Below are 21,009 nucleotides of genomic sequence, written 5' to 3'. Positions count from 1 at the left end.
AACACCTGGCCTCACGTGCAGAGTGGACAAAAACAGGTTCACAGCTGTGGGTGCGGGAAACAGAGTTCGTTCTCGTGCCGTTATTTACTAATCGTGTTCTTTTCCACACGAGCCACTGCAGACCTGCTTGTGCCCCACCCCGTGTGTTATTGGAGGTGGAGGGCTGTGTGGATCGTTCTCAGACAATTATTCTGTGGTTCCGTGTCCCAACACAGCAGGTGGTAGTTTCTTGACGAGGAGTTGCTGAGTAGAATCTGCAGCCGCAGATCTGTAAACTTTTCAGACTGTGAAGTTAGAATCCACGGGTCTCTTTTCCGCTTTGCGTGCACTTACCCAAGCTCCGTTTCTGACCTACTGTGCAAAGTGCCACGCGCTGGTCATTTGGAAAACACTGGTTCACCAGCTTAGGTAATTCTTCCAAATGCCACTCTGTACCACAGGAAAAAATCTCTTCTGTTAATATTACCAATCTCATTTTTTAAAAAAACACCAAAAACTAAAGAACCAGGAAGCAGGTCTGTGTTGTGCAGCCCTGCTGTTCCCATTCAGAGCTCACGTGTCACCAATGCAGTACTGGCCACTCTCCTTGAAGTGACAGCCTCCCGTAGCTGATTCTGCTGAATCGCAGATCTGGGAAAAACCACAGTTTGTCCATTGTCCCTGTCAAACCGGTGCCGCCTGGGTACGGTGGGCAGTGTGACCTCCCCCACCCCCCATCACACTCGTTCTCAGACAACCAGTGGGTTGCATGCAGAAGCTGCTTCTGCAAACTTCCCGTGTCATCACACAGGACGTTGAGAGGGCCTGTCTGGGGGAGAGATTGAATCAGATGGTGAGATTGGCCCCCCGCCTTCGTTCCCTGGGAGACGGGGCTGTGAAGGCCCTGAGGGCTGAGGTACCAGCATACCTGCCCGCCCTTGCTCCTGCGTCAGTGACATTGTCCACGATGGACGAGGCAAAGCCTGTTGTGGTGGGAGTGTGACAGTACTGTTGACCGCAGACTCTTCCCAAAGAGTCTCAAGGACCCCCAGACTGCTTCTCGAGGACCGGAGAGGTCAGGTGCCACAGGCAGAGGTACAGGAGTAGCTGAGGACAGGCGTCTGTGTGCCTGGATTCGGCTTGCCCACGGCTTTCCTTGGGGAGTGTGGGAAAATCAGGCCTTGAACTTGGATTCGGTCTTTTTATTACCTGTATTCTAAAGTCGTGTGTGTGTGTGTGTGTGTGTGTGTACATATATAGATATATTTATATCTTAAATGCGAGGCTTTTTTCCTGGATGAGGGAAAAAAGTTAAACTTTCAAATACACAATAGAAGCAGTGAGGAGGAGGAACAGGATAGAAAAGGCTTTATTTCTGTTTTTTGCCAGGTAAAAATCTTAGGCAAGAAAATAGAGAAAAATCAATGTGTAAACAGTAAAATATCTCCAGATAGGTTTAAAACAGCATCCATTTTCTCGTAACTTTATACATTGAATATATATTGCTCCTCCTTTCAAATTTTTAAGCCATCCCACTCAAAGGTGGCTATGTGGTATTGTATGAAAGCCAACCATAACAGATGAGGGTTTCCGCCTCCTCTCCTTCCGTACCCCAATCCCGCCCGCCTTCCGGAGAGTAAAATCCATCTGGAAGAGAAAAGAAAGGCACAAAAGTGCCAGACACCCTGGGCAGCAAGGCCTTTGCTTTATCAGAAACTGAAACACTGCAAAGCTGTAATGCGAACAGTGTGAGTAGCGACCACAAGGAACAAACACGGAACAGATTCCAGAAACAGACCTGTGTGTGCGAACGTAAGGCCGCACCTGGGGTTGGAGGAGGCATGGGTGAGCGCGGAGGCTCGGTGCAGGACGAAGGTCATTGCCTCTTCCCTCGTCATTCACCAATGCCAAGGGCAGGAAGGACGTTAGATGTGGAAGTCTCTAACGTATTGGGAAATGTGGGGCATACATGTGGTATAAGTAGACAGTTAAAACTGCAAAGACAGACTAATGTGACTAAAGTTAAAACTTACAAGAAGACACCAAGTTCAGACAAATGTCCCACAAGAAGAAATCTGCCACGTAGGGCAGGGTGAATCTTCAGCCCACATATGTACTCCTACACATATGTATGTGTGTATCATGTGTCATAGTCCTACGTGACCCCAGACGACCCAGTGGGAAGGAATATCAACGCCCGTACTCACATGAAAAGCCCATGCATGATAAAACGAAACGCAGCATCAACATGATTTTTTTTTCTTGGTCAGGCGGGCTGTAGTAACAGTGAGTCAGGACACCATGTGTCACCTGGCATTCTATTCGACCCTCGCCACACCCTGCCTCCCCACCTCCCCACCTCCCCACCTCCAGACTCGGAGTGTGGTCATGGGGAGAAGCTTGATGGAGCACTGATGGACGCAAAGCCACTTGCAAAAGAATTTGAGGGTTCTCTCCAGTCCCCCTTGCTATCCCCTCATTTACTCTAATTGTTCTATTCTGAATTTCCCACTGTTTGTATTCCCACTTGACCTTGAGTGTCTTGGTCTCCATGTCTGGGCTGAGCAGTAGCAGGGAGAGCGAGCTATCCTTCTCTTAGTCTTTCAGAGGAGTGCTCTGATGTCACCATCTTTTATCAGGAATGGTGGTTGAATGCCTTGCTCCTTGAAGATGGTCCTGTGGGATTTATCTAGCCTCCTGAAGGGGATGGACTGGAATGTTTCTGTTTTTAATGTCACTATATAATTTCACCTGGCATCGATTTGCAAGGTAATCTCGCACAAAGTGAGTTGAGGCTTTTTTTTTTCATTCTTGCTGTGTTACTAAACAGTGATGGAATGTGGACGCAGTTAGAGGAAATTTGATAGAACACACCCACAGTCCTCGCTGCGATTGTGACTTCTTTCAGAGGCCGATGGAGTGTAGATTAGGCTGTGACTAGGGCCCTGCTCGTCCCCAGCGTGTCCCCACCCCCAGGTCTGCCACAGCTCCGTGCCTGAGGGTGGGACAACCTCTGTCTGGAATCAGGAACACGCCAGATAAAGGCATTCTTGACCTTTTGTCTGCTGCGGACTCCTGGCAGCTTCGTCAAGCATACGGACCCTCCCAGAATTTTACCCACGTTTTTAAAATGACATTAAAAATGACATCTCAGTGCAGTTGCTGTCAAAGTGTTAAATGTGTGGTATTTCAATACACTAAGCCCTGGCGACCCGAAGTGTGGGAAAGACCAGAGAGGTCAGCCTCCCCTGGGAGCGCATTCGAGATGCAGATTCTCAGGCCCTGTCCAGAAACCCTGTCCTACTCTTTGTTTTTACAAGTTCAGCTTGAGAAATGGGGAGATACTGGTCCAAGGGCACAAACTTCAGTTACAAGATGAGTGAGTTCCAGGGATCCGAGGTGCAGCGCGGCGTCTGTAGTTAACAAGACCATATTGTGTGTTACCTGTGTGACAGTTGCTGAGAGAGTAGATTCGAAATGTTCTCACCATCAAAAAAGGTGAGACGGAGGTGATGGAGGTGTAAACCACAATCAGGTCAATCACTTCTCCATGTGCACAGATACGAAGTCATCCTGTTGTCTACCTTCAACTTACAGTGTTACATTGTCAACAGTGTCTCAAAGCTGGGGGTGGGAATCTGTGTTCCAACGCCACCCTGCCCACCAGCACACTGTTGGGATACACAGGGGTAGCACCGAGAAGCTCCACGTTGGGTCCTCGGGGCCGGTCTGCTGGTGCCCTTCCTTGCGGGGCCGTAGTGAACATGAACGACCCTTTGAGAACTGCGGAAAGTGCAGTGTCATGGATGTTCGTGGCTCGTGTCTGTTCCACCATTGGTGCGGTCTGTTGGCTGCATTCCAAATGGGAGGAAGTGCTACAGGTTTTAGCAACAGAAATGGAACCATGTCCCATTCCGGGTCTTAAGTTTACCTGCAAGTCCCACTAGAAGAGCCCCTGATCCGGAGTGTGATGGTCATCTTGGGCGAGAGCAGTGAGTGTGGCAGATGGTGCCCTGGTCCGTCACAGCACTGTCCTCGCAGCGACTCATCGGTTTTGCTCGTGGGTCGGTGGGCAGGGTGCGTCACACGGCTGAGCCTGCGCTCACTCGGACAGGGAGGCACAGCCCTCGGGGAAGAAGGGCGGTGAACGCTGCAACGCAACGGCGAACAGCTTGCTTTGGGTGCACCTCCCGTCTGGCGACTTTTTAGGTGGCCCTTACCCGTTTCACTGGGTAACTTGATATCTTCCTGCACCGCCATCCGTTTTATTGAGTCTTCTGAATTTACTGGGGTGACGTTCTACCTAACAGTTGTGGTTGACTGTGTCTCTGGTGCCCTTTCTCTTGGCCATGTTGCTGTCCTCAGCCAGGTGCAACTTGACACCCCTCCCTCCACAGGGTCATTGCAGACTGGACTCTCACCACGGGGGCGTCTAGTGGGAATGGTCAAGGCTGCTACGCAGTGCACAGGACAGTCCCCAGCAGAGAATTGCCTGGCCCCAGGCGACAGCCCTGCTCCCGTGGGACCTTCTCTTTCTGAGCAGGCTGCCCCTTTTCACAGCCAGTTTCGGTTTTGTTGACCAAGGACCGTAATCACCACTGATTCCTCCTGGTGCACTTGCTTTCAGTCTCGCATTAAAAAATGAATTTGAGCCCATACACTTGCTTCTTGAAAGCGGTAGACTGTCGGCTTTGGTGCGTGCTCTCGTGCCCACCGTAGGAGGTTTGTGATTGGGTGTGGATTCCGGAACAGAAACTTTTAAAATGTGTCCTGCAACTTTCAAGCTGACTTTTCTGAAAACCTTCTGTGAGGCCAGTTAGACTCCTAACAGTTTGAGCCCCGTCTACTGGGTGAGTTTTGTCTCTTTACCAAGACATTTCTAGTGGCTTCCATCACGATTCTTATTTTGCCCGCCAACATTATTAGGGTTCCTGCTTTCTTGTAGCATCTTTCCAGGGTATTTTTCTATTATTTCGCACCCTGTGGTTTGTTACATAGGTATCCTAAACGTGTTGAGCTGACTTTTTGAAATTTTTAACAGAAATCGAATCCACTTATGTCTGTTGCGCTTAGACTTGGGTTGAGTTCGACCCCCTTTTGTGTGCTGTTTCGCTGTTGTTTTTAATGTCAGTTCTCTCATGGTCCGGAAGCAATACTTCCGCTTCATTACTTCCTCATGTCCCACTTTTTATCTACTTCCTTTTTTTTCTGTTGTCCGAGGTCAGCTGGCTTTCCTTTTCCCGCTGAATGCTGGTTCACGTGCAGGGCTCTTTAGGTGATTCCTGCGGAACTTTGCAGATCGTGTTCCCGTCTTGCCGCCGTCCCATGGGGTCTGAGGGGGCCGTGTGCTGGCCTGAGCCGCCTCCCGTCCCAAAGCTCTGAGAGCTTATCCTTCCGGGCTTCCGAACTGGGCCCCCCGCCTCCAGACAAGACACTTGAAGACCCGAGGTGGTCTTCAGTGCGGAGAACTCACCACTTGCTCTCTTCTCTCCTGTACAATCAGAACTGGCTTTCACGTCTTAAATTTTCTTGTACTTTTCCTGTTGTCCTTTTGGGCAGCCTTCTGGAAGAGTCTTTAGCTCCGCCCTCTAAGTTTTTCTTTTTTTTTTGAATGTCCTTTCTTCTAGTCATCTAACTACGTGCTTTATTTTGACAGAGGAGAGGGAAAATTATCATGGGAATGAAAACTGCTTCTATAACTAAAAGTTCTTGATTTGGACATATCCGCCCCCCCCCCCAAAAGTTGTAGCTGCTGCATGCACAGGCACTGGAGCCGAAATGCCACCTTCAGCCCCCACCTTCAGCCGTGTCTGTGACCTTGAACACATCGATGGAGGCACGTCTTCCTGGTTCTCGCTTGCCCGGAGGGTTTGGTCCCTGGGTGGAGACACTTCCATTTGGACATGACCAGTCTGAAGGGGTTGTGGGGGAGCAAAGGGACACTCTATTAGGTAAAGATGTTCTGGGTTGTTCTCTGTCTTCCAGGGTATCTCAAGCTACTCGGGGCCTTTGTGGCATTTCTCTAAGCACCCTCTTTCCTACTAGCTGGGGGCAAGGAGGCTGTGGGAGAGTGGCAATGACTGCCACGTGCAGGTCGGTACGGGGAAGGGAGGGTCCTCCTGACCTTTCTTTATGTGGTCCCTCAACTGGTGAGCCAGGAAGCTGTTGCGAGACCCCGAGACCTGCCACTTCTGATCCTGAATACTGTCTGGCCACTCCCATTTTCCCCGAACAGGATTGGTTCGGCCTGTGATTTTCCTCCTCCGATCTGGCTTTTATCGAATCTCTCCCTTAGGGTTCTTCATCATTTCCGACCCATCGGGGAATGGCCGCCTTTTCACCTCCCCAGTGGTCATCTAGCTTTCAGTGTCTCTCTGTCTGGGCGTTTGGGCAGCAGGAAGAGGCAGCCCGCACGCGCGCCCAGGGTACCATTTCCGTCAGCGCTCTCTGTGGCCATCCTCTAGAGTAACCCGTAAAACCCTGCCTCTCTCATGTGTTCGAAGGAGACAAACCCCACAAGTGCGAGTTCTGCGACAAGTGCTTCAGCCGGAAGGACAACCTGACCATGCACATGCGGTGCCACACCAGCGTGAAGCCCCACAAGTGCCACCTGTGCGACTACGCCGCCGTGGACAGCAGCAGCCTCAAGAAGCACCTGCGGATCCACTCGGACGAGCGGCCCTACCAGTGCCAGCTGTGCCCCTACGCCAGCCGCAACTCCAGCCAGCTCACCGTCCACCTGCGCTCCCACACAGGTGAGGCCCGGACCCCGAGACCGCGGGGCCCGGCGTGGTCTCCAGGGTCTCCGCCTTCGTGTGCGTGGTGGTTAAGAAATTTGACGTCTCGGTGGTGGCCGTGAAGCTGGTGGATTTGTCCGTGTGCCGGGGCAGTGGTTTGTAGTAAAACGTGAAGATCGACAGCCGGGTGTTCGAACGTGACTGTGTAGAGCGCAGCGAGGGGGTTGAGCAGCCAGCGCAGCAGTCGAGAAGCAGAGTGGTGTCTTGAGTGACCGGTGTGTCATGTAGGCGTTTCGGTTGTTTTACTTGAACGCCGATTGCGTAGCTGTTAGTTCAGAAACACGCAGTGAAATCAGCTGAGCGTCACTGCAGATCACGAACTTCTAGTTCTAGAAATCAGACTTTGCAAAGAGCTTTTCCATGGTGAGGAGGCGCCATTGAAAGGATGGTCAGTCGATTGGCAGGCCCAGCCAACCCACGGTGGCACAGAAAAACGGGGTGGGTGGGTGACTCGGAAGGAGGTTGATAAGATGAGAATTTTCAGTGGCTTCGTGGAAGCGGGCCAGCAGACAGAAATATGCTGGCGTCTGAAACTGAGTCAAGAAAACTGTCCCGACAGACAAATGGGAGGCAGCCCCACCGCCGGGAGCCGGTTGGCCGGCGAGCCTCTGGTTGGCCCTGAGAGTTCTGGGCTCAGAACTGGCGCGTGGTCTGCGCGGGCCGCAGAGCTCAGAGAAGCTGAAGCCTGTTGGCAGAGTGGCCCAAACTTCCAAGCAGGTAAAATCTGTTGTCCCGTGTGTAACCCTTACACCAATCCACTCTTCCTAAACGAACTGTCAACTATAAATGAGGCGTCATTTGTAGAAAAACGATGGCATAAAAAGTGCCAAGTCTGACAAGTAACTACTCCTGGAGCTAACGAGTATTCGGGTGATAGACGAGAATGTTTCCGTTCTAAATGGTATCTATCTGCCCACTGGCAGAAATGTCACAACCCAGAAGAGTTCTTTGGAAAAAGTAGCAAGAACAAAGAGGTGTGAATGAAAACTAGGATTGCTGGCTATAAAGTTTAAAAGAGATCAGGGGAAAAAAATTGAGTTGGAGAACTGAAAAATAAGAAGCTGGATGTCTGATTGCTGACTAGTTCTAGGAAGAGAAGAAAGTAGACGTGAGAAAATGAAGTGAGAAAAGGAATCTCGTAATTCTAAGGGGCTACGGGCGTGGAAGGGCTCCCACGGTGCCAAGCAGAGCCAAGGCGGTGGCTGGAGCAAGCTGTACCTGAGAGGGACTCCTCAGTACTATAGTGGCTTCTAGGGGACCGTGGAACAGCGCCTTCGAAGTTGGAAAATCACTTCAAGTGTAGAATTTTATGCCCAGCCAGACTATTTCCAGTATGAACACAGAATAGACACGGGTGTCTATTTCAAGTATGAACGCAAAATAGACTCAGATTTTTCTCTAAGCTCCCATTCTAGTGGAGGGACTAGAAGCCCAACTCGAGCAAAAGAAGGGAGAAAACATTTGATGTGGTGTGTGAATATGTGAATACAGCTAACTGGGATTGCAATAAAGGGAAGTGTCGGGATGATACTGGTGTAGGAGGTTAAGAGAAAAGAATTAGCAAATCAGAAATTCCAAGTAAATGCTCACATAGTTAAGAGACTGGACAAGTAGAGATCATCATGAGATCCTTTTTTTCTCAAGAAATGCAATCTAGTCAAGGCATGTGCATGATAAAATGGGACCCGAAACGAGCATGTAGGAAAAGAGGATCCGTGTTGACCTTGGTGCTAGTAACACCACCATCAGCTGGCCCAGGTGTGGCAGTGACCCTGAAAGAGGAGGGACGCAATCCTGGTGCAGTAGTTGGCTCTGATGGACACCACATACCCAGTTGTTTCACTACCACGTTGATGGGAGCAGAACCCTTTAGCCTGTGGTAGAGTTGGCTCCGTTATACGCCGTTCCACCTAAAGTCAAAGAACCCACTGACAACGTTAAGAAAGAACTTAGTGGAGCTTGACTCTCATGTTGCAAACAACTAGTTAAAGCGTGAAAAGTCGAGGGTTGGAGTGCAAGTGTTATTGAACTGAAATGTGAGAACGAAGCTGTTTCTGACCAGAGGAGGGAATCCTCTGAACTAACTGCCTAAGCTGGTGGACTAAGAGTGGTGAGGCTGTCACTCAGTGTAGAAGGTAATGCGGGGGGAGTAAGATCGCAGCCAGCAATGTGGGAGCAGGGGGTGCAGGATGCACGTGTAGAGTGAGTAGAGTCTCATCTTGGCCTGTGGTCACTGCCCACAACGTTTATAAAGTAACAACCTCCAAAAGACCTGAAAACCCTTCCCAGTGCCCCCAGGGGTGTGGGGGAGGCTCCGGCTATCCAACATTTGTCCCCTGAGGCCATGAATTGTGTTACTTTTATAAATACCATTCAGCCTTGTGGTTGTAAAACTGAAACTTTCACTAGTAACAGGAGCCAATTACCCAATGTAATTAGCTTAAACTCTGGAGGAAGCATGTTTCTAAATCTGAGCTGGGTTTGGAACAGTTGTTTGTAACATTGTAGGCACCTTGTCCTTCTTCAACATTCAGTTTTGGGGGTGTCAGGGTAAATGAGAGCTCAGAGTCGAAACTGACGTGACCCTGATGAAGAGTCCGGACTTGGATGCCCCAATGCCTGGGTTCACATCCCCACTACTTAGATCAATAGCTTGACCTCTGAGCCTCAGTTATCCCCTCTGTAAAATAGGGAGGCTGTACCCCGGCTCACGGGACTCTCGCGAGCATTCGGTGAGCTAATGCTGTACCTGGGAGGTGGTGTGACTAGGAGGCTAGCAGGTAGCTGGAGTCCAGAAGACCCCGCTGTCTCCTTGCGGCCGAGTGTCCCGACGCGTGTTTGGGGGGAGCTCTGTGTTGCCTGCCTGCTCTAATGGAAACACACCTTCCGTTGCTAGGGGACACCCCCTTCCAGTGCTGGCTCTGTAGCGCCAAGTTCAAAATCAGCTCGGACTTGAAAAGGCACATGATCGTGCACTCGGGGGAGAAGCCTTTCAAGTGCGAGTTCTGCGACGTCCGCTGCACCATGAAGGCCAACCTCAAGTCCCACGTCCGCATCAAGCACACCTTCAAGTGCCTGCACTGCGCCTTCCAGGGCCGGGACCGGGCGGACCTCCTGGAGCACAGCCGGCTGCACCAGGCCGACCACCCCGAGAAGTGTCCCGAGTGCAGCTACTCCTGCTCCAGCGCGGCCGCCCTGCGCGTGCACAGCCGGGTCCACTGCACCGACCGCCCCTTCAAGTGCGACTTCTGCGACTTCGACACCAAGCGGCCCAGCAGCCTGGCCAAACACATTGACAAGGTACACAGGGACGAGGCCAAGACGGAGAACCGGGTCCCGCAGGGCAGGGAAGGGCCCCAAGACAGCGGCTCTCCGCACGTGGCCACCATAGTGGCGCAGAGGGCCTTCCGCTGCGAGACCTGCGGGGCTGCCTTCGTCAGGGACGACTCTCTGAGATGCCACATGAAGCAGCACAGTGACCATGGTGAGAGCAAGAACTCAGACTTGGTCACCTTCCCGCCTGAAAGTGGCACGTCGTCGGGGCAGCTGGGCGCCCCGGTCTCCGGGGGGCAGCTGGGCGCCTCCCTGGAGCCCAGCCAGTGCCTCTGATTCGCGCAAAGAGGGCAGTGAACCCTCTGGAATTCCAGGCAAGTGCTGCTGCCCGGCCCTTTGGCTGAGACCGTCAAGCTGGACTTCTAGTCCCCAGCTCAGGGCATGGCTGCCCGCACCGCGTAGGCCTCCAGAGGCCGTGGCTGCAGCCACTGTGGCGTGAGGGCAGATGTCACAGCAGCGCTGTGGAGGCGGCACCGCTCCACGAGAGTCGCCCGAGCACCAGTTGTCCCGAATGGGGGTCCACTGAGCGCCGCTCGCCCCAGTGGGGATGGCTCCTTCAGGACAGACTGCAGCGCCAAGCCCCGTCCCCCTCCGATGCAGTTGTTTGACTGGTCAGGCCCCACAGGCACCGAAATGCAACCAGTCTGTACGGTGGGGAAGGCTGGGATGGGGCTGGGTGCTGGGCGAGGTCTAGTTCCAACCTGGGTGGCAGTTGTGAGAATGTTCGCCTTACATGTTTTTGTGTGGTCCCTTTTATCGGTTGCCTTGTAACAAAAAGGCACACTCCTCTGCAGAAGGGTGTAAGCAGAACACTCCTTTTCTCCCACAGACAGGGGCGGTGCGCTCCTCTCCATCCCTGCCCTGGTGGTGATAAGGTGATGATAACCGCAGGCAGGACTTCTGCCTGTCCTAGTGCTGCGACCGGAAGTGCAGTTTGACCTGTAGGTGGCAGCAAAGATCAAACTGACACAAGCTCCCCCGGCACTGTGCCTTGTGAAATCAAGGTGTGTAACTTGTATTGGTAAAGGACAGACTAGGGGCCCAGCTGGCCCTGGGGTTGGTTCCAGACAGGCGCTGTGTGGGACAGCCTGAGACCAGCATCCTCCTCTGCAGTAAGCACGTGGTGTCTACTGAACTGACAAGCGAAACTCCAAACCTCTTGTAAATGTACAGTTGGCTCGACTTAGGAGGCTGTGGAGTGCCAGTGACTTTATAATAATTGGTCCAGACTTGCTGCTTTGTTTGTTCTCCTTTGTGGCATCTTTTCGAATACAGTCTCTGTTTAACACAAATTCGCGTGTGCCCTCTATCAAGCGTAAAATCCGTGCTCTTGAAACAGATTAAACAGGTCCTCTGGTTTTGGTAAACGGGAATAAAGGAGGTGAAAACACACTTTTACAGACTGTGTGCTGGGGAATATCTCACTGACAAATAGCGAGAGGTGCGTAGCGTCGTTTGTCACGCATTTTGCTGTTTGAACAAGTCTGGTGCCGTTGAAGTCTGCCGTGCGACAGGCAGTCCACGCTGTCCAGTCCCTTTGTCACGAGGAGGAGAGATGATAGATGAGGAGGACCCCCCACCTGCACCGTAGCAGCATGAACCACTGCTCTGCTTCGCAACTGTGTTTCCAGCGGCTCCGAAACGTGTGTGGGCGCTGGGGGCAGGTGCGTTGTCCAGGCTCCACGGTCACCTTTCTGCTGCTTGCCCTGCGCCTTGTCAATGTGCCTGTTCCAATAGCAGGGGGCTCGCTGACCTTTCAAGTGGGAACCAGGAGATCAGAATCACAGAAACACTCCTCACGCCTCTGCTGTTACAGCTCTTTGGACAGACAGGAAGGACGTCAGCCTTCTCAGAAGGCTTTTCTTCTTTTAACAGCTATGTGGACTTCTGGGGTCATCCCTCTACCCCAGTGTCACCTAGTAAGTTGGGGTTCCCAAGGAGCAGGGTCAGTAGAGTTCTGGACCAGGCAGTAAGTATCTGAGGCATGGCAGAACTCTGAGGTCTCTTTGGTGACTGAACTTGGTGGTGTTAGCACAGAGGCAGCGGTACGTAGGTGATAAAAAAAAAGAATGCACAAGTCTGTGTTCCAGTAAACTGTTATAAAACAATTTGGGAAGTGGGAGAGTAAGCTGGCAATCCCTGCTGGGATGAGACTGAAAAGAGGCAGGTGACCGCTGAAGAGAGTGGGGAACAGCCAGTGACGGCTAAGGGGCTCTGGCAGGTGCAGACCAGGTATGCAGGGCGCCTCTCCCCACCTGTCAGCTGGGTTGTCGTGGATCCCAAAGGGGAAACTGATCGATGAGTGCGTCTCAGTTTGACATCGCTTGCACTGGGGCGTGGGTGAACTTTTTCAGTAGAGGGCCAGGTGGTAAATGTTCGGGGCTTTGCTGACCTTGGTCTGTGCTGTTCACCTGTGGTGTTGGAGCACATTCGCTCGACTCTGCCACTATAACCAAGCAGCCATAGGTAATAGTTAAACAGATGGAGTGTATCGGTGTGCCAATAAAACTTTATTGACAAATAGCAGGCCGTGATTCAGCGGGCTATGGTCTACTGACCTGGAGCCGGAGGTTGGTGTGCAAGCAGCAGGGGTGACTGGCCGTGGGTGAGTGCGGGGAGTACTGCGAAGAATGCTACATTTCCCGCGCTCCCTTCGAGGGAGTGCTGCTTCGTGCAGAAGATGGGCGTGTTCCACGTGGGCACTGGGACACACTGGGGCCTTTGGATCCTGATTCAGACCAGCTACAAACTCTGCAGTGAAGAGTCCAAGCATCAAAGTGGCATCCTCTTGCTTGCCTCTGCTCCAGATGTCTTGCTGCCTGCTAAATACTGTAAACCACGAAGTTTTTATTTGTTTCTACATTCAGCTTCTTCCGGAAAGAAAAGGGATGAGCCCTGGCCATGGCTCAGTTGGCTAGAGCATCATCTTGACACCACAGGGTTGTGGGTTTGATCCCCAGTCAGGGCTCATACAAGAGTCAACCAGTGAACCCACGAATGGCAGGGACAACAGATTGATGTTCATTGGCCTCTCTCTCTCTCTCAAATCAATGAATAAAACTAGTTCATAAACCCAGAATTCTATACCCATCAAAGATATTAAAGGATGAGCCCTAATACTGTTGCCATGGTGATGTGTCCTTCCTCCGAACCAGGCATTGTGCTGAAAACTTGACCTGTGTTACTCATCTCCTGCATGCCATCCGGGGCTGGGACTAGGAGGTGAGTGAGGCATTCGCTCAGGGCACCAGAAACTCAGTAACCAAGGAATAATATTTCATACAGTATTTATTTTTAGATGGGAAGGGAGGGACAAAGGGGAGAAACATTGATTGTCTGCCTCCTGCACTTTGGGGATCTGACTCAAAACCCAGGCATGTGCCCTGACCAGGAATTGAACCGGTGACCTTTTGGTTCGCAGGCCAGTGCTCAGTCCACGGAGCCACCCACGGGTCAGGTACTTTGTTTTTGCAAACAAACTTTTTTAGAAGTTGGCCTAGAAGTTGGCGAGAGCTGTGCAAGGGCAGAGTTGGAGCCTGTAATTAAAATTCTGACATTTTGCTCATTGTGGATTTTTCTTTCTTGCATTGCATTTGGATTTTTGAAAATGGCATTCAAGTATTCACCTTGAGCCAGGAGATTTTTGACGGCATTTTATATCTGCACCCAGGGCGCTGCCTCACCCACTTTCCCCACCTTACCCTAGTTCCTCCCCTTGTTCAAGTTTGGAAACCAGCACAGAGGTGAAGAAACTTCCTGGAGCAGAGTGGGGGGCTAGGCGGGGTCTCCGGTGAAGAAGTGTTATGTTAGAGTAATGAATGGACCCAAGGAGGGTGACAACCTAACGGCCCAAACAAAGGGTAACTTACAGCACCTTTTGCTTAAGTAAAGGGGCGGAGGAGGCAGGAGGTGCCGGAGCCCTGCCTCTGGTAGAAACTGTTGGCTGACAGCTGACCGAAGGCTTTACTTCAGATTCTTGGTTTGCTCATCTGTCAAATGGGCCCATTTCTGACTTTCGGCCTGGTGATGCAATCAGCAATTTGGACTTAGGCTTGTACATCCTTTTCTTGTTTCTTGTGTTGCCTGGGGAGAGGGCAGGTGGGCAAGAACCCAGAACTAGTACTGCGACCTTGTGACGTGGGGGATCAGGGCTTCTGTCTTCCATCTCCCACCCACCTCTTCAGCATGTGGCCAGGGTGGTGGCAACTTAAGCTCCAGCTTGGGGAGAAGGTGGCCATGCACCCTGCCTCTTAACACTGCCGGGAAGAAGCTAACTATAAATTGCTCACTGCCCCCCCGCTATCCCGCTGGTCATGGGATTTTGCTGCAGCAAAGGGTGCTGGGAAATGGTTGCTCGGGGGTGCTGTGCGGAGTTACAACGCTGGGTGCCTCGGAGCAGGGATGCCCTCAGAGGTTGGGAATGGCTTTTCTGTGAAACAACTGGGACAAGTCCTGAAAAGCCAGGGTGTGCCTTACACAAGCGTTTCTATTTTTTTTTCTAATTTAATTGTTGTTCAAGTACAGTTTTCTGTCTTTTACTCCCATCCCAGCCCACCCACCCCCCAGTGCTCCCCACATTGCTATTTTTGTCAGGGCTTCCCTGCGGCTACCTGTTTTTTCCTCCTGGACACTGGCCCACGGCAGTCTTCCAAGGTTTTCTGTCATTCGAGTCCCTGGGGTCTCGACTGTGGCGACTGGCTGCGGTCACCTGGGAAGCTCTTAGCTGTTTAGACTCTCCCGCTGCAGGAGAGGCCTGGGCACTGGTACTCCCCAAAGTTGTGCAGGTGGTTCCTGACAGGCACCCAGGTGGGGGCGGCTGCCTCACAGGCACATCGCCTGTGCTGCCACTTCGGGCTCTGCAGGTGGCGGCATGCTCGCTGGTGCTGTCCTGAAAATCTTACTTTCTATGTATTGATTTTAAAAGAGAGAGGAAGGGGTGAGCGTTCTGCCCATCCGTGCACTCACTGGTTGCTTTCTGTGTGTGCCTTGACCAGAGGTCACACCCAGGGCCCTTGGGTATTGGGAAGGCACTCCAGCCAACTGAGCTACCCAGCCAGGACCTGGAAATTCTTAGTTCGTGAACGAGGGGGCCCTGCGTTTTCATTTTCATTTTCATCGGGCCCTGCAAATTGTGTAGCCAGTCTTGTGAAGGAAAGACAAGAATGTGCCTGAGAGGAAGCCTGTCTGCATCCCTGGTACAGAAGAGGCCTCGGCCCCTGAAATGAGGGCTCGTAGCAGGCGTGGGGGCAGGGCGGGGCAGGCCACCAGAGCTCTGGGTGGAAGGCGCAGCACAGTGAACCGTAGTGTTCACGCATCTCCTGCGCAGTTCTGTTCAGACCTCATGGTGAAAGGCATTTGCCTTCCTCCTCGTGAGGGGAAACTGATCTTAGACAAGTTACCTTTCTCAGGGCAGCTGGCACACAGTCCCACCCAGGGGAGCCGGAGCCCGGGGCCTGCGTGGCATTTGCAGTCCGTCTCCCTGCTGACTCCATCTAGGTCATCCTCCGCCGGCAGAGGGTCAGGGGAATGGGACAGGACCTTGTGAGTTCCAAGTGTTGACACAGAAACAGAACCAGGTCTTCTGCAAGGATGGCGAGGTCTGTGACCGGGGCGGGGGGAGTCAAATATGGGTATTATCGGGCGATTGGAAACATCCTCAGGCCGTCCTGCCCCACGCTGGGGCGAGTGCGCCCAGCATTGCTGCCCCACCCCCGCACACGTGCCACGGAAATGCAGAGCAGGTCTCGCTTCAGCAGCAGCCTTGGTGGTGACAGCACTTGAGCTCCCGGGAGCCGAAGGGGCTGTCCGAGCTCATGTGCACCCCAGCTCAGGGGACACAGGATGTGCGTGCGCCCCGGGTTGCTTCTGTTTTAACCGAGAAGTGAAGGGAAAAGGCTCCCGCAGTTGTCAGGATTAGAACCCGTGTCCAAGGCCTCCGGTGGGACTCTCCCACGGGCCTCACACCACCCGCCTGAGGTCCAGAGTTCGTTATTTTTGAGTCGTGGGGCCCTTTGTCAGCCTGATGAAGTTCAGGCCCTCTCTCAAGGTGATGTTTACAAGAATTTTCAAAATGCACGGGTTTGCCAAGGGAAACAATTAGATTGAAATATCCCCAAAGTATTTTTTAACCGTCCCGTGCCTTTCACTGGCACATTAAGTACCAAGCTCCAGCGGCACATTCAGTAGCCTCTCTTATTTTGAAGTGCCAGTGAGCATAAATGCTATTTTGAGGTCTGTGTAACAAGCCGTAATATTATGTGGAAATATCAGAGTTGTTGGCTAAATCACAGGTCCTTCCACTGTGGTTTGGTGCCCACATCCGTAATCAACAGAATTGCCCAATGTCAGCTTGAGGCTAGTGACATAGATTTCCTTTCCTTTCCCATCCCTGGTTCCCTGACCTGTACGTTAGGACCTCCATTGCTAAAGGAACTTCGTGGTAAACTTGGAACTTGAAGTCGCTTCCAATCGTAACTAGATCAGGTAGCCCCAGCATTTGCATGCCTGTCTCTCAGCCAAACCCCGCCCCCTGTCTGTCTGGCATGGGGAAGGGTTCACCCAGCGGGGCTCTTTGTGACACCGTTTTCTCATAAACTGCTCTTACCATGTCTCAGCCCTCACACGTCCGTCTGGGGGACTCCGGCCTCCTGGAAAACGGACACTGTCCACTCGTCAGTCAGTCCTTAGGTTCTTGAGGAATTGCACGCACCGCGTTCTCTCAACACCGTGTGATCTGTTTCTCAAAAGGTCACAAAAGCCTGTTCCAACCGTCACCTTCTGACCTGACCCACCCCGGCCAGAGGGACCGTCTCGTCCCTCCCCGAGCTCCCAGTGGCTCTCATTATGTTCTGCTTCGGGGTTTGTTTCGCTGTCTGCACCACTGACCCACCTCCAGTGGTGAAGTCCACTGGGGACACAGACCCTGTGGTGCCCAGTCTGGGCTGCGTCCTGTGGACGACAGTCTTGGACATACAGTCTCCTCCTGATGTGTGGGGGACACGAACGTGACCCATGTTACAATCAGGAGTTTTGCAACTTTGCGTCTGGTGTCCCCGTGGTGTTGTGGTTTGAGGTCGTGCAACCCTCTTGATGCCGAGTGGCTACAGCCATGGGTTTGATAAGACATTGTCTGGTAAGGACTGTCAGTATTTTAAAGTGGCTTTGCTTGCCCTGGCGGATGTGGCTCAGTTGGTTGGAGCATCGTTCCATAAACCAAAAGGCCACTGGTTCGATCCCCGCTCAGGGCACATACCTAGGTTGCAGGTTTCGTCCCTGGTTGGGGCGCATACGAGAGGTAACCAGTCGATATTTCTTTACCTCCCCCAGCCTTCCCCTCTCCCACAGAATAGGAATGGGCATGTCCTGGAGTGAGGACTTACAAAGCAATATTTAGTCAAGGGAGGAAAGGTAGAAAAGCAATGTAAAAATAAAAAATAATCCAGCCATCTCAACAGCTTGAGCTTGGGGGCCCCTCCCACCCGAAGGCAGGCGAGGACCCTCCTCCCTGTAGCAGACGCTCCGGTGGAAGGCTCTGTGTGGGGCTGCGGACTCCGTCCGTGCTTCCTGGAGGCGACCGTGGAATACGGCGTGGGTGTCACACGCCCAAAGCTACAGTCAGGGTGCCTGCCTCACCTTCCGGCTGTCATTTTCCTTACTGTACAACTTCAGCCACATGACGTTCAGAGCTCTGTGCCTCGCTTTTCCAGTCTATAAAACAGAGGTAATCGTGGTGCCTACCATCACAGAATTGGTAAATAGGAGCCAGAACCGGTGTCTGGCACACGAGCCCCAGTCAAGAGACAGCTAATTAGAATTTGTGATTTTAAATGAGTAGTTAATGATCTCGAACAATCCTCAATTACCCGTGCCCACCAGGAGGTGTGGCGTTTCCTTACTCCTCCAATCACTCACGGGTGACTTTGGGATTGATTACCTGATGTATGCATCGGATTAACTTGTTAATCGTAATTTCTGATGCTCAAACTTCAATTAGGACGGAGCTATCTTAGGACAAACTTTAATCCTCTTTGGTCAAGTAAAAAATGCCTGTACTTTGAAAATAAATAGACGTAATAGAGATAAGTGGACACAATGGCATAAAAGTCGTCTATTCATTATAAACAACATTGAATTCCACAGGCAGAGGCAGGGGAAGTGAATTCTCTTGCTCTGCTAGAGGGAGCCTGATCGGACAGCAACGGAGAGGTATGGGCCAACCATAGACTGCAAATACCCCTGGATTCATCATCAGTCCCATGTGTGAGAATTTCTCCCGTCAACCGATTTGATTAAGTGTGCAAATGAATACGCACAGGGGTGTTCAGAGCAGCCCTGTCCATGAGAGCAGTTAGCAGGATTCGACCAAAATTCCCACGAGTATAATAGGGCTGGTCAGGTTCATGGGTGACCACACAGATCTCAGAAACACAGAAGGCATGGTTGACCCACCTGATTTGCTGTGGAGAGTAGTAGTTGAAGGTCAAATTTTTTTTTAAAGATTTTGTATTTATTTGTTTTTTTTCAAGCAAAGGGAAGGAGAAAGAGAAGGAGAAACATCAGTGTGTGGTTGCCTCTCCCACACCGCCCCCTACTGGGGACCTGGCCTGCAACCCAGGCATGTGCCCTGACTGGGAATTGAACCGGCAACACTTTGGTTTGGAGCCCACGCTCAGTCTAGTAAACTGCAAGGTCACAGGTTCGATTCCTGGTCAGGGCACATACCGAGGTTTCGGTGTGGTCCCTTGTCAAGACAGAGGCATGTGAGAGTCAATCAGTCAATGCCTTTCACATCGATGCTTCTCTTTCTGTCTCTCTCCCTCCCCTTTCCTCTCTCTAAAATCAATAAGCATTTCCTGGGGTGAGGATAAAAAAAAAGAAGAAACAAGTTGCATTGCATTGTGCAGCGCAGTCCCCGCTGGAGTTTAATAACAAAGGTGTGAGCAGGGATGTTGTCTCCCGGGATATGGAGTAACTTGAAGGTGGCTCTTTCTGGCGAGTGGAGGACGCGTGGGGAGTGGAGGACGCGTGGGGAGTGGAGGACGCGTGGGGAGTGGAGGACGCGTGGGGAGTGGAGGAAGGCTTTTATTACTTGAGTGCCCTCCTGTGCGGTTCCGTTTTTTTATTGTATAACAAGCCCGCATGAAGCAGATGATAAAAATAGCTTTCCATTGACCTGCCAGATTCTCACGTGCTTTGATCACCGCATCTTAAATATATATGATATGCTCATCTTAATGCATAAAGGTCCTTGAAATTTAAAGGTCCAATGAACATCCTCATGTTTTACATCTTCTACACTCAGCTTCTCCCCCTCATCTCCCACCTTCGGACATGGTAACCTCCTCTCCTGCCAGTCTCCGGAAAGCCTTTGGGTGGCAAACTGGGGGGCGTTCTGTGTCGGGCAGTTTGCAGACTGCACAGAACCTCCACCTTCGGAACAGGAGCCTGGGAGAGTGGGTTGCCTGATCTTGCATTTCTTTGTTACCTTCTGGGGTTCTAACTTGAGGATAAAGTCAGGAGTTGTTCCATGAGCACAGGAAGCATTTCAGCAGCTGAAACTTGTTTCTTTTTGCTTTGGCTTTTTTAAAGATTTTATTTATTTACTTTTAAGAGCAAGGGGAAGGGAGGGAGGAAGAGATACACAGATTGGTTGCCTCTCACTTGCCCCCGTGGGGACCTGGCCTGAAACCCGGGCATGTGCCCTGACTGGGAACTGAACCAGTGACCTCTTGGTTTGCAGGCCAGCATTCCATCCACTGAGCCACACTAGCCAGGGCTGAATGTGTTTCTGATAAAAGAAAAAGAAAAAATGCATGTGTGTACACACACACACATGGCTCTCAGTTATAGCCTGCATCTATCCCCTCATTCTGTCTATAATTGACCTCCCATTCTTGTGCTCTGCTTCAGTAAAATATTCCCAAAGAACATTACCGCAGCTCCTAAGAATGAGTAACACTGTACTGGGGAATAGTACCTGTGTCGTTGATATTTTCACACTAACAGAAAATACCTTAATGTCAAAAAGCCTTTGCAATACAGTCAGTCATTTTTATTGTATGTTAGATTCACGCTTGTAGAAAATTTGGAAAATACACACTAGTGCAGAAAAGTGAGATGACCTATAATCCAGCCCCTGACCGATAGGCAGCAGGTGCTGATATTTTACTCTCTAGTCTTTTACTCAACTTAGTGTGTGTTCATAGCGTTGTCCGACGCGCGTTACTGTGCGCACTTCGAAACCGAACGTGGCCTTTCTTTCCTCTCTCAGTGGACGTTCCGGTTTCTTCTAATTACTTCTAATGAAAAATGATGCTGCATTTGTCATCTTCGTGCGTAAATCTCTTCCCGGAGTGTTATTTTCTTCCGTTAGATTCCCAGAAATGGAATCACCGGGTCAGGGGTTATGAACAGCTTTAAGGCTCTTACTAAATGTTGCCAAATCGCCTTCCACCAAGGTTATCCCAGTTTACACCCATCAGCAACTCTGAATGGCCCAGTTGACCCTCCGCTCTCCCAAACTGGGTGTTACTAGGAAGTGCCACCCCGGCTTAGATAAACTGCTCGTCACTGTCACATTACTAACCCTCAATGGCATTAGTTAGAGGAACTTTAAAACCCCACCCGTGATCATGTGTTCACATGGTCTAAGTGATGTATAGTGTATTAAAAAAAAAACGGCAAAAAAAAAAGGATCCCCAGCATTCTGATGACCCGGGGTCAGCAGGCAAATGTAAAACCCACCAACCCTTCTTCACCCAGAAGCCCCGTGTCCACCATCCAATCATTTGGAAGCCCCTCGCTGTTTTTAACACACAGTTGCCCTAACCAGCTGGAAGGGAAATTGTTTAAAATTTGGCCTTCGTACCCCAAGAATGTTAGGGGCTCATCCCAAGTGCCA

The 21,009-nt window shown here is 51.4% G+C and overlaps 1 protein-coding gene across 2 annotated transcripts in view; it reads left to right on the top strand.

Annotated features, from left to right (window-relative positions):
• Positions 1-11,401, top strand: part of ZFP64 (ZFP64 zinc finger protein) — a 65,915-nt gene extending 54,514 nt beyond the window's left edge. For both annotated transcript variants that reach the window (XM_037059915.1, XM_037059916.1), the window contains 2 exons: positions 6,483-6,734; positions 9,673-11,401. In XM_037059915.1, the coding sequence (XP_036915810.1) occupies positions 6,483-6,734; positions 9,673-10,385 (965 nt within the window). In that variant the 3' untranslated portion in view covers positions 10,386-11,401. The remainder of the gene's footprint in view (positions 1-6,482; positions 6,735-9,672) is intronic.
• Positions 11,402-21,009: the final 9,608 nt, after the last annotated feature.

Source organism: Sturnira hondurensis, unplaced genomic scaffold (assembly GCF_014824575.4).
Source record: "Sturnira hondurensis isolate 20B ecotype Veracruz unplaced genomic scaffold, ASM1482457v3 Scaffold0011378, whole genome shotgun sequence".
Taxonomy (NCBI): domain Eukaryota; kingdom Metazoa; phylum Chordata; class Mammalia; order Chiroptera; family Phyllostomidae; genus Sturnira; species Sturnira hondurensis.
Note: the sequence above shows the minus strand (reverse complement) of the source record. Positions and strands in the feature narration are given on the sequence as shown.